This window comes from Lupinus angustifolius, chromosome LG04 (assembly GCF_001865875.1).
Source record: "Lupinus angustifolius cultivar Tanjil chromosome LG04, LupAngTanjil_v1.0, whole genome shotgun sequence".
Classification (NCBI taxonomy): domain Eukaryota; kingdom Viridiplantae; phylum Streptophyta; class Magnoliopsida; order Fabales; family Fabaceae; genus Lupinus; species Lupinus angustifolius.
This window is the reverse complement of record NC_032012.1, coordinates 104,057-118,174: the sequence shown is the minus strand read 5'-3', so window position 1 is coordinate 118,174 and position 14,118 is coordinate 104,057. Positions and strand designations below refer to the sequence as shown.

Below are 14,118 nucleotides of genomic sequence, written 5' to 3'. Positions count from 1 at the left end.
GAGTAAAAATGTAATCTTATTTTCATTTATTATCATTTCATAAAAGTAGTTTTGCAATATTCTGGTATTTTCTTTTATTAATTGTTTTGTGTATAATTATTTATTGAAGACATAATCTTACTAATATAATTATTTATAGATGACAAAAATTTTAAAGGGCAAATATCATTTCAACTACATGAGGTGGAGATCTTATTTTTTATTTTAAGAGTATAATTGTAATCTCATTTTCACTTACTAGAGTTATTTTGTAATATTCTTTAATAGACATTTATTACTTACTATTTTTGTGTATAATTATTTATTGATGATATAATTTATAAGAACAAATATCAGATTCACTATAGTAAAGGGAGTTATTGCTTTTTAATTTAAGAGTAAAAGTATAATTTCATTATCAATTATTACCATTTTATACCAGTACTTTTACAATATTATTTAATGGCCATTTATTATTTCCTCTTCTAGTGTATAATTATTTATGTATTGGTGTTATTACCATTGTATAATTATTGGTAAGTTATTACATTGTATAATTATTTATCAGTTATTACCATTGTATAATTATTTTTTAATACATTATTTTTAAGAGCAAATATCACTTTCACCATTGGATAAGAGTTCATGTTTTTTGCTTTCAAGAGTACGATTGTAATCTCATTTCCACTTACTACCGTTTTATACTAGTAGTATTATAATATATTTTAAAGAACATATATTATTTATTCCTTTTGTGTATAATTATTTACTGATGACATAAATTTTAAACAACAAATGTCATGAAATTCTCGTTTTTGCTTTAAAATTAAAAGCGTAATCTCATTTTCACTTACTACCATTTTATTCGAGTTGTTTTGTAATATTCAGTTATTATTAACTCTTGTTGTGTATAATTATTTATTTATGACATACTTTTTAGGAACATATTTATTCTTAAAATGATAAAAACTGCCCTAATTTATTAAAGATATATTATAGGTTATTTTGAAAGATGATAGTTGGTTAAAAAGTTAGGAATTAGTAAGTTAGGTTTATGTTAGTTACTTGTTTTACAAGCTTTCTTTTATTTTTTTCTCTTGTATAAATAAGTCATATTGGCTCACTTCTTATTCAATCAATTCAATTTATTCAATGAGAATATTATCAATTTTTGTTTCTCATTCTTCTTTCTTTAAGCTTTCTTTTGATAGCTTTTACCACATTTTAACATGGTATCAGGACATAATTATCTTTTGATAGCTTCCGCTTATGATTCCATGAAGGATTTTATGGAAAACTTCAACAATCAAGAACATGGTGATGCTTTCTTTTTCATCTCAATGGCCTTCATTAGTGTTATTTAGCTTCCAATATGTGACAATGTTGCATGTGGCAAGACTATCTTGATTTCTTTGATTGCTCTATCGCTGTTCTTCAGCATCCAATATTTTTTTCAACATATGGCACTAAATTCTTCATTATCACCTTCTTCATCGACCTTCAAATTTAGATCAAAGGAGTTTGCTTTTGGTCAAGAATTCTTTTCAAGTACAAAAGCTAGCTTCTTGATATTCTCAAGCTCTTCAAGAATGGAGTATTATGACCAATTTATCCTATACAAGATTACATCATTTTCTTATTCTTCATCATTTATCCCTCTTTCTTATTCATCATAGAAACATCTCATTAGGATCAAGATTCTGATCCATTCTCTCTTTCAATATCAATGGTTGGTTTGCTTCTGTCTATGATGGTTAAGCTGAGATATAACTTCTGTCATTGATGATGGTTAAAGTACTGGTATAAAATGATAATAAGTGTAAACGAAATTATACTTTTACCCTTAAAATAAAAAATAATAACTCATTTTACTAGATAATAAATGTCATCAATAAGTATTTATACACAAAAAGAGTAAATATTAAATGTTCATTAAAAATATTACAAAACAACTCAAATAAAATGGTAGTAAGTGGAAATAAGAATACATATTTACTCTTAAAACTAAAAACAAAAAAAAATTCTCTCTAATATTGCATTACATGTGCCATCAGTTGTTATTATTTGAAAAATTACATTTAAATTAAAAGTTTAATTATTAAGTATTTTTTGACCAATCACAACTGATGGCACATTCAGTAGTACAAATTATGGGACAGAAGATGTACTCTCATAAAATGGTAGTAAATGAAAATAAATTACACTTTTACTCTTAAAAAAAAAACAAGAACTCATCTATAGTAAAAATGATCTTTATTCTTAAAAATTATGTCATCAATAAATAATTACACACAAAACGAGTAAATAATAAATGCATATTAAAGAATACTGTAAAATTAGTGGTAAATATGGTAGTAAGTAGGAGTGATATTTTCTTTTGCTCTTAAAGGTGACAAGAAATTTCTCCAATAGTAGAAATGATTTTTCTTAAAAATTATGTCATTAATAAATATATACACACAAAGGTAAATAATAAATGAATATTTTAAAGAGTGTAATATATGTATATTGTCAATGTAAAGATTTATATACAGTCGTTATATTATCCAACATTCATTTAGATTACTTTTTTGAAGAGATAATAATAATTAAATATAAATGGTAGAGGATATAGTGACAGTTTATAAAATTTATACACCAGTATATTCATTTCATTTTTTCTGTGTTTCAAAACTCCCATTATAAAATGGTAGTAAGTAAGTTTTTTCTATAATATTATCCTAAAGCAATAGCAAAAGGAAAGTGGTGATCGTGGACCCTTTGTATAATTTTGTTAGACAAAGATGGCATTGATAAGTTCAATGGTTTCAACAATTTTATTGTTAGCAGGGTTTCTCATGGCACTATTTCCAAATATTGCAATGGCTAAGGTTCTAAATGAAAAAGTGAATCCTTTTTCTTCTACTATTTCTACTACTATTTCTTCTACTATTTCATCTCGTGTTGTTAGAAAGCTGAGAAAAGTTCCAACTGGTTCTAATCCACTCCATAATGACATGCCTTATATAATTCATAATTATTAGTTATATTGCAAATCCATGAAGGATCAATGTTCATGTTTGGCATGCCCATAACATGATGAATAAATTCTTATCAATGAATAAATTGTGCAATAACATGTTTATTTTGATACAATATTCCAGTCTCTTTAGTTTAATCATTTCCTATTTCCATTATCAATGTAAGGTAAAAATGAAAATATGTTTGGGGAGTTTTTTCAATTACATATTTCAGAAAATGTTCACTTGTTTCGTTTCTCACACAGTCACACCCCTGTTGGTATGTATGATAGCGAATTCAAGTTTAATATTTTGTAATAATAATTATATATATAAATAATAATTATATCATAAATAATCACATATGTATATGATAAGTTTGTTACTATAGTTTATTCACTAAAATTCATTACGAAATAATTAATAAAATAAATTATATATGATATTAAAATAATAAAATTTATAATATATGTAAAATATCTATAAAATAGCTTATGTATTCTGAAAGAGATAAACACTCTTATAATATATATAGAATATCTATTAGATGTTTATTTAAAGTCTCTTGGGTTTAATAATTTATCTTTTGATTCCTCGTCTCTCTTCTTACACCCTTGTTTATGTTGGTATGCTATCATTAGCAATTTGGACTGCTCTACTTATGCCCATATAATATATGTCTAAATAAGACAAGTATCGGCATATTCGTTTGTGACATGAAATGTCATGCTTTGTTTGTCCTTAATATGGACAAGGCGGATTTACGGATCGCCCACTAACAATTAAAAAAGTAAACAAAATAATAATAAAATGTACATAAAGTAAAATTAAACAAAAATAAAAAATAATATTATATCATATTTTATAGTTATACATACCAATTTACTAGTTCAAAATATTTAATACTACTTATCCTTCAAGTTTAATGAAAAATCAAAATGTAACAATTAATAATTAAGATTATGATGTTCGCACATGACCCAGTCTACCTATTAAAATGCCCACAGGCAAATCAGAGATTTTGGACTAATGTATATATTTTTATGTTTTGCCTACCCAATAAATACAGACGAATAGTCCTCATGGTTGTAACTTAAATTGTCAACGCTAATGATAATAAATGAACTTTCAAGTTTAATATTTTATAATAATAAATACATATAAAAATAATTATTACATCATAAATAATCATATGCGTATATAATAAGTTTGCTATTGTAGTTTAATCACTATAATTCATTATGAAATGATTGATAAAATAGTTTATATATGATTTGAAAATAATCTAACATTTATAAAAATTATCGATAAAATGGATTATATATTATGAAAGAAATAAAAAATATGCAATATATAAATATATAATTAAAAAAATATTTATGAATTTATGAGCAACTGTAAACGAGTATTATGATACAAGTTCTCGCCTATTATCTATTACTATCAGTATCAATTGTAACTATTCTTGAAGGTCTTCAGGTGTGCAGATACTTTTACCATCTCATTCACGTTATTCTTGGAAAAGTGTGAGCTCAACTTGTTTGTCGCATATAGTATTGGCAATTAGGACTGCCCTTCTCGTGCCCTTCTATGCTGACTTAAATTAGGAAGGGCATGGGCTTGCCCTTTTTAAATAGGGCGTGAAATATAATGTCATGTCTACCCTAAACATGGGCAGTGCGAGCTTATGGGCCAACCTAAATAATATATATATAAATAAATGTGTATATATAAATAAATGTATATAGACTAGTCATACGAAATAAATAATACATAATTTGCATACAAATATACAAATATATTTATTTATCATAATCATACAAATGGAACAATGCATAAAATACAACTGTATATATAATATAAAATGTTTATAGACTATAGTACATAATTTGCATTCAAAATACAAAAGGAATAGTATATATGCGTATATAATATACAAAATATAAATGCAATATATAATAAGAAAACAATATTACTTTCTCACATTTTATATACAAATACATATATAAAAAATGGAACACACTTTCTCATATTAGCAAAATACATATATATTTACATATTTGATGTTCAATACTTTTTATAATAATGTCTATGGGCCACCCGTTATGCCCGTATCCGAATAGGGCATGTTGGGCAGGTATTTTATGGCGGATGTGCATATTTTTCATGTCTTGCCTGCTTGATAGATGTGGGCAGGCGGGCGTGCCCCATGGGCTTTGCCCAAATTTCCAATGATAGTCGTGATAAAGATCAATATTAAGTCATGAGAGGAGTGTTTACCCTATGTTGAGTTTGCTTACAATAGAGCAATCAATGACACTACTTAGTTTTCACATTTTGAAATTGTTTATAGGTTCTACCAACTAACACATCTTCATTTGTTACCATTTCCTAACCATTCTCTTTTAAAGCATAGGAATGGAAGGCCAAGGCTAAGTATGTTAAAAAGTTGCATGAATAAGTCAAGGTTCAAATTGAGAAAAAAGAATGAGAGTTATGCTAAGCAAGCTAACAAGGGAAGAAAGCATGTGGTCTTTCAACCCGGGCATTGGGTTTAGGTTTATATAAGGAAGGAGATGTTTTCTAACCAAAGGAAATCTAAACTTCAACCAAGGGGAGATGGTCTATTTCATGTGGTGGAAAGGATCAATGATAATGCCTACAAGTTAGACCTCCCAAGTGAGTTTGGTAATATAAGTGCTACTTTCAATGTTGTTGATTTGTCTTTCTTTGATGCAGGTGGTGAAGACTTCCGAGGATAAATTCACTCCGAAAAGGAGGGAATGGTGCAAACCCAAGTGAGCTAAAGTTGGACCATGAAGGCCTAGAACGAATTGGTGGCCCTATGACAAGGATAAAGACCAAAAGGGCACAAAATGTCCTAGGACAACTCGTAGAAATTATTAAAGATGGTGGCCAAAGCAAGGCCAAGTGGGTGTCAAATTCATAAATTGCATAATGTGAGGCATGAACTAACTTGATCGAAGCATGGGAAAACAAGACTGGGCGTTGTGTGTGCATCGAGGGGTGTTGGGCGAGGCACAAATGCAAATAGAGATATAGATAGATCATAGATATAGGTGTAGGTGTCAATATCAATGTAGATGTAGATATAGATACAGATACAAATACAAATACAGATGTAGATACATATACATATTCACACACATATACAAATATAAACATAGATCTAAATATAGAAATAGGTATTGATATAGATATAGAAGCATTTTTATGTTTTTTAAATATGGTGTTATGACGCATTTTTATTCTTAATTATTTTTTAAATTTTAATTATTAGTAAAATTAGTCTATGCATAAAGTTAATATTAAATTAGGAATAAACTTAAACTAGACCAAGTCTTACAGGATATATGGAATGTGTTCCAAACTAAGATTAGTCTATTAGTCTATCATAAACAAAACTTTAAGTTTTAGTTTGTTCTATTTCAAAGTTTAACATACACTATCTAATCTTGCTAATCTATAGGAAGATTTACTATTTTTTGGTATTATGAAGGATATATCACCTTATGTGTAAGAAATTAATCGCTTTCTATATGTGTGACTGTCTTTCAAATGACCTAGCAGAGTCTTACATTACTAGACTAATGTTTTGTTGATGAATATTTAGTATTTAATAAGAGTTATAAATAAACTTTCACATGTACATGTATATAATTGAATAAGCGTATTTCTAGAAATGTACTATATATCTCTACACGGAATATTATAAAATTAAAATAAAAAATATGAATCATAATATACATAATATAAAAAATGATATAATGTAAGCATAATAATGTGTGGGCTAAAATAAAAGGAAGAAAAAGAGACACATAAAATGGGCCGAATGGAAAACCCAAAATAATTGTTGTTTATAAAGTTGATTATTATTAAATGGTGATGAAGTGAAGAAACAGAGAAAGAAAGAAAGAATTAATGAATCATGTCTCTAAGAATAAAAGGTGTTGTTGACAAATTTGTTGAAGAGTTGAAGGAAGCATTAGATGCTGATATTCAAGATAGAATAATGAAGGAAAGAGAAATGCAAAGTTATATTGAAGAACGTGAACGTGAAGTTGCTGAACGTGAATCTGCTTGGAAAGCTGAACTTTCTCGCCGTCAGGTTTATTACCCATTTCTCTATATTTCTTTTTTATTTTATTTTATTTTCTTCTAGTCGATGCCGAAAAGACGTTGATCTAATGATGTAAGACTCTCCGAATTGTTTTTTGATGTTATAGGCTGAGATTGCACGACAAGAAGCAAGGTTGAAAATGGAGAGAGAGAATCTTGAGAAAGAGAAAAGTGTTTTAATGGGAACTGCATCAAATCAAGATAATCAAGATGGGGCACTTGAAATTACAGTAAGTGGTGAAAAATACCGTTGTCTCAGATTTGCAAAGGCTAAAAAATGAACACAAAGGAACAGCTCAATCCAAATAGGAACATTTGTTTCAAATTTTTCACTTTTTTAATTCTGCTTTACTATTCATAACAGATTTCACAAGTGTTAATACCTATTACTTTCTCAATTTGTTTTTTATCATAGTCACCCGATATGCACTTCTTTATGGTACATGATACGTTATCGGTACGCTAGGGGTATCCTGTCAAATACCGATACGCTAGTGGTATACTCAATTGGGTTTATATAGCTCCGTCTATAGCCGTTTCTAGTGTTAATTATTGTAGGTTTGAATGAATTTGCTTCACAATAGGAGAAATATCTTATGGTAAAATTATTTCTTGTTTTGTTGTAACTGATTCATGTAGGTGAGTGCTCTTATTTTCTCTGTTCTTTCTTTAACTTAAACTATACTTGAAAATCTGGTACGTTCATTATAGGGAACCAAATTCACAAAAGAACCATGAACTAGTACATAAGAACCAATTTGCAGTTCTCTACCAAAGTGATAGAATTGTGTTTCAATGTTTTTTATATCAAAATTTTGCTCTGTGATGTGTTTGTGCTTTTTTTTTTTCTTCTGTAAGGCCTAAAGCATGTGACTGATGTGAGTGTTGGTGCTTTGTTTAGCTGAAATTATGTTTTTGGATGAACCTGAAAGGTGTTGTTTTTGGGGATGGATGCTATTTATGTAGGAATGTGATAGAGTATACTTTTTGATTGGCATTTCACTGCAAATATGATGAGGTAGGTTGGAATTCACCATTTGGTCGATTCTATTTAGAATACTGTGTTGTTGTAGAAAATAAGTTTCATCCATCAAGGCATTGGATAGGACTCAATGTAAGTTATTTCTATGCTGAGAAATAGCATTTGAATTTTGAAGGGAAAGAAAGCTTTTCATGATGCTAAGATAGATGGAGGCTTGAATTAGGGTCAATTCAAATCCTGACCAAGTTTGTATGATACATGTGGTTTTGGTATGGTGATATTGAGATTGGTAAAGGGTAATTTTAGAGCACCTATCAACCTATGGTCGTGAAGTCTTGAGGTTTGTTTGCGAGTTGGGTTTTGGAGGGAAAGGAAGAGAATGAAGGGAAAGGGAAATACACTGATGAGATAACTCTGAAACCTTTCATTTCCTTTCTTTAACTCAACTCACAAATAGACCCTTATGGTTCTAAATTCTAATTGTTCATATGTTCTTTTTGGTTATAGTGTTATTTGTTTAACTAAAATTTGACAGCTTCTTTTATAAGAAATCAAAGGACAACTAAAAATTGTCAGAATTTGGTTATCAAAATAACAATATTGCTATGTTTTATCTACTAGCTAGTGAAAGAAGTGTTAAGTGATTCATCCAGGGTTCATTTGCATATTCTTTGCATCACAAAACAATATTTGCTAAATGTTAAAAACTTTTGTTAATATGTAGCATAATTCTTGTTACTGCTGCATGAAAAGTAAGACTGTTTTTTTCCTTCTGTTTTACATACAAAACAAACTTACAGATTCTAACTATTCACAAAATTATAGTACTTTCCACTTGGAAACCATTATCTTCCTTTCTTTGTGCACCTACTGTTAATCTTTGAAACCTAAAACAGTAATCACATTTTCTGAATGAGGCTTAACACAATCATGATTGGAAACATCCCTGAAACTGTTACATTTTTTTTAATGGTGTTGACTATGGATTCAAGAGTTAAAGTGGCATACACTCTAAGAATTCCCTCAGGGTCCGTTTGCGAGTTGAGTTTTAGAAGAGAAAGAGAAAGCTTGGGAGTAATGAAATACACTTGTGAGATGATTCTGAAGCCTTCTCTTACCCTTGTTTTCAGCATGAATATCCAACAGAATGTAGTGAAGACAATAGAAATAAGGAAATTATTTTGGTTGTTCCTCCCTTCAAAGATACAATAACAAAATCCAACTGTGCAAGTAAGGTAGCTTCATTGATTAGTTTAAGAAATATAATAGTTGCTTGTGAAATTTCTTAACAGAAAGAGACATGTTAATTAATGACACAAATACACAGTATAAGAGCATTGTTTAAACTATTTTCAGCATCTTAAATTTTAAATTCCTTGATTTACACCAATGGTTAATGCTAATGTATTATTGTTTTCCATTTTGAGGGTTTATGAACTATATCTATTTCTTGTGGTTATAGAAACTACAGTAGTTTTCTTTAAACTGTAAAACAAAAACAAAAAATCTGTCACAGAAGGTGAAATTTCTTTAACCAATTTTGTGTTAGGTTTTGTAATACAGAATGGGTTTTGAGGTGTCAATTGAAGATGATATGTATAACTTTAAAATTCATTTTTAGAGATAGTTTTAGAATTCTTCTTTTACAAATTTGATTAGGCAAAAGAGTTGGATTTATTAAGTCTAAAGTCCCACTTGGATACTAGTGGAGGAATGAAAGGATTTATAACTGTAAAAATGTCTATGAAACTAATGTCTTAAGTTTTGGTTCAAAATGTTGATGTGTCAATTGTGTCTCTCCACTTTTCTCATATTGAACTCGCCAGTCGCAGTCTGGTCCCACAAATGATATCAGAGCTAATAGTTGATGGTTTGGCTAGGACATGTGAACTTAAGGGGAGCGGACTGGTAAGTATGTAGAGATTGTTGATGTGGAGCCCAAAATCTCTATACCAAAAGTTTTTCATACCTCTATATCAACCTAATAGGATTTTGCCTAGTAATAAATAACACATCTTATTTAATTTTTCATTAATTATTATGCTAACACAATTAGGTATTTGGTAAAATATCATTGGTTTGATATAGAGATATAGAAAAAATTTAGTATAGAAGATTTGGATTCATTGACATAATATCTCACTTGTGTCTCTCCACTTCTCTTATACCATAGTAATACTACTACTAATTTAAATATGTCTATACATAATTGAAAAATGATAAATCTCTCTTATACATATAAACTATCTTATGTTAATTTAGATATATCTTAGGGTCTAGCCTTAGGGCATGTCTGTTACTTGTATTTAGACTAAGACAAAACACTTATTCTTCATTCCATGCACCATATGGCCTTTGTATTATTTCCATTTTGTATTGTCAGAGAATTACCAAACATGTTGAAACTATTTGTTATAAGAGATGTGACTATATTTCTTTTGAACTTGTTGTATCTTGCTTTTCCTATTTAACTCAACAGTTAAAATGCATAAAAGGGAGAATAGATTGTTGAACATAATCTCACACTAAATAGTAAATGCCAAAATATTCAAGAGAAAATGAGAGAAAGGGAAGTAAGTGCAAAACATCTATCATCATCATCAAAACCATACCAGCTTATGTACAACATACCATCTCTCAAACTTGTTACATCACATGAGTTTGTTATGCTATACGGTAGGTATGAATGTGACTTTTAACATTGCCATCAATTTAAGTAATGAAGTTCAAGACCACTTTCATTCTATCGACATTGATCTGGTGATAGCTCTTTAATGACTTCATTCACCTATCAATTTTCAATAATATACTTTAATCCATCATATAGGTAGCATTTTCTATAGTATCACTCTCAATAAAAACACTAATAATAACGTGGAACCTTAGCATAGGATAAGTTTTGGGAATTGATAGAAATAAGGAAAGAAAGTATTTAAGATTTTTCATATTCTCTCACTTTGGGTGTAGCATACAATAAGTACTAGGTTATAAAAAAAAAGAGTAAAATATGAACACTGACTTAATTTGCCTGAATGGTTTGATATTGTATAAATAGGTGATATATGTAAAGGTATGTATGTAGATAAGAAAGTAATAAAACAAGAAGTGTGAGAAATAGTAAGGTTTCTTTTTAGCTTCACATGTAATAAAAGTTCTTGTTTTTTATGGTATTAATTAATAAGTTGGATAGGGAATTGAGAGTTTAATAATCTTACCATTTTGTATATTATAAATATTCAATAAGGTTTATCACGCTATATGTAATTATAAAACAAAAAGAATGAATTGAATATTGTGATCTTTTGTTCAAAAGAATTCTTGTACCAATTTCAAATGGCTACCAAGAGTCCCTTGTCTTCACTTCATCATGATCATGATGTATTTAGTATTTGATAACATCTTCATATCAGATGGTTATAATGTTGGTATCAAAAGTTTATGAATTAGTTACATAAAATATATCATAAACTAATTTTATTAAATTAAATGAGCTAATTAAAAAGGTATTAGTTTAGTGTAATAAGGTTATATTGGATTTCACTCAGACCAAAAAATCAATAATTTAATTCTTATGAGTGATATCTATTAAAATGAATATCCGCAACTCCAAATTAATTAGTTTATTATCCATAAATCAACTGGATATCATTTATTATGTCAAAAATAAATAAATCAGGTAGCAATAAATGTGATATCACACATGTGACCACACATAAAAAAGAATCCCATTTTCATTTTGGTTACCTTTTTTATTGCATTAACATTTATTTCCATTTAGAGTACTTGAACTTCCGTTGGGAATTGAAGTTGTTTCACATGCATAGATGATGTTAGCCAAAGTTGAAAATTACAATAAAGCTACGGAAGTAGCACGGTTCTGTTGGGTATTCTAATTAAGAATGAAAAATTCTCACATCATCCAAAAATGGATAAGTTAAAGATTATATAAGTGGATGAACTCATAGACCTATTACCTTAAGGTTTTGGATAAAGATGTATTATCAAGTTCATTTCTATGTTCTTTCACTTAGCTCATGGAAAAGTATTATAACTCATGGATAAAAATCTACCAACACATTCACCCATCATAGATATTGTAATTTAGTAGTGTAAGAGCTAACAAATTCATAACACCAATATATGGTAGATTTAAATAATTTTGTTATTTTTTAACGTAGTTTGTAAAGAACCAAAAATAATGAATGCACATTATCTTTTATATTATGTAGATTTATCTTTATTACATACCATATTTTATTTGATTTAATTACATTTGTCACTATTTTTGTTTAAAAAATTGCACTTATCTCTCCTACTAGAATAGTCCATGTAATATATATATATATATATATATAATTAGGAATGATTTTTATAGATTTAAAAAAGAATGAGCACTTTATGTAATTTTACTAAAGCTCAAATGGTATGAGTGAAATTTTCTTTATAAAAAATTGCTAATCATTTTTATTAGACAATTCTTACATTTAATCTATCCTAACCATCATTTTTTATACTAATAATGTATAAAAAAATTAACTACTGTATATATAAATTTAGTTAAAAATTACTTATGATCATGATAAGAGGAAATATTAATTATTTATACATTATTATTGGGTTTTCTATTGACACATGTTTAGAATGTTAAAAAAACAAGACTATTTATTATATTGATAAATAATAGGGTTTTTAAGAGCTTTAAATATTATTTAGAAAATGATTTTTTTCTTTTACAACCAAAATTTCAATCATTCAAAGTCCAAACCATGATTGGCTCAAACAATTTGACAATTGATTTAATTATGAGTATAATACATGATGGTTAGTGAAATATCAATCTTAGGATCTTGAATCTTATGATTCTCACACATTATATAAAACAAGGATACAAAGTCATACATAAATTCATGTTCTCTGATCTACTCATTTAATATACTTTTTGAGAGAGTTTTGATACGATGGTCTTCCTCAACCAAATCTTTAATTCTTTTTACACCAGTATATTCATTTCATTTTTTCTGTGTTTCAAAACTCCCATTATAAAATGGTAGTAAGTAAGTTTTTTCTATAATATTATCCTAAAGCAATAGCAAAAGGAAAGTGGTGATCGTGGACCCTTTGTATAATTTTGTTAGACAAAGATGGCATTGATAAGTTCAATGGTTTCAACAATTTTATTGTTAGCAGGGTTTCTCATGGCACTATTTCCAAATATTGCAATGGCTAAGGTTCTAAATGAAAAAGTGAATCCTTTTTCTTCTACTATTTCTACTACTATTTCTTCTACTATTTCATCTCGTGTTGTTAGAAAGCTGAGAAAAGTTCCAACTGGTTCTAATCCACTCCATAATGACATGCCTTATATAATTCATAATTATTAGTTATATTGCAAATCCATGAAGGATCAATGTTCATGTTTGGCATGCCCATAACATGATGAATAAATTCTTATCAATGAATAAATTGTGCAATAACATGTTTATTTTGATACAATATTCCAGTCTCTTTAGTTTAATCATTTCCTATTTCCATTATCAATGTAAGGTAAAAATGAAAATATGTTTGGGGAGTTTTTTCAATTACATATTTCAGAAAATGTTCACTTGTTTCGTTTCTCACACAGTCACACCCCTGTTGGTATGTATGATAGCGAATTCAAGTTTAATATTTTGTAATAATAATTATATATATAAATAATAATTATATCATAAATAATCACATATGTATATGATAAGTTTGTTACTATAGTTTATTCACTAAAATTCATTACGAAATAATTAATAAAATAAATTATATATGATATTAAAATAATAAAATTTATAATATATGTAAAATATCTATAAAATAGCTTATGTATTCTGAAAGAGATAAACACTCTTATAATATATATAGAATATCTATTAGATGTTTATTTAAAGTCTCTTGGGTTTAATAATTTATCTTTTGATTCCTCGTCTCTCTTCTTACACCCTTGTTTATGTTGGTATGCTATCATTAGCAATTTGGACTGCTCTACTT

The 14,118-nt window shown here is 28.0% G+C and overlaps 1 protein-coding gene across 1 annotated transcript; it reads left to right on the top strand.

The window, feature by feature from the left end:
• On the top strand, positions 6,884 to 7,532 carry LOC109344934. Its single transcript, XM_019583657.1, has 2 exons — positions 6,884 to 7,107; positions 7,226 to 7,532. Exons 1-2 carry the CDS (start codon positions 6,928 to 6,930, stop codon positions 7,397 to 7,399), a joined length of 354 nt encoding a protein of 117 aa, XP_019439202.1. The 5' UTR covers positions 6,884 to 6,927; the 3' UTR covers positions 7,400 to 7,532.

Coding starts and splice junctions, on each gene's coding strand:
- LOC109344934 (XM_019583657.1), top strand. CDS start 6,928: ATGTCTCTAAGAATAAAAGGTGTTGTTGACAAATTTGTTGAAGAGTTG. Junction 7,108..7,225: donor CTGAACTTTCTCGCCGTCAG/GTTTATTACCCA, acceptor TTGATGTTATAG/GCTGAGATTGCACGACAAGA.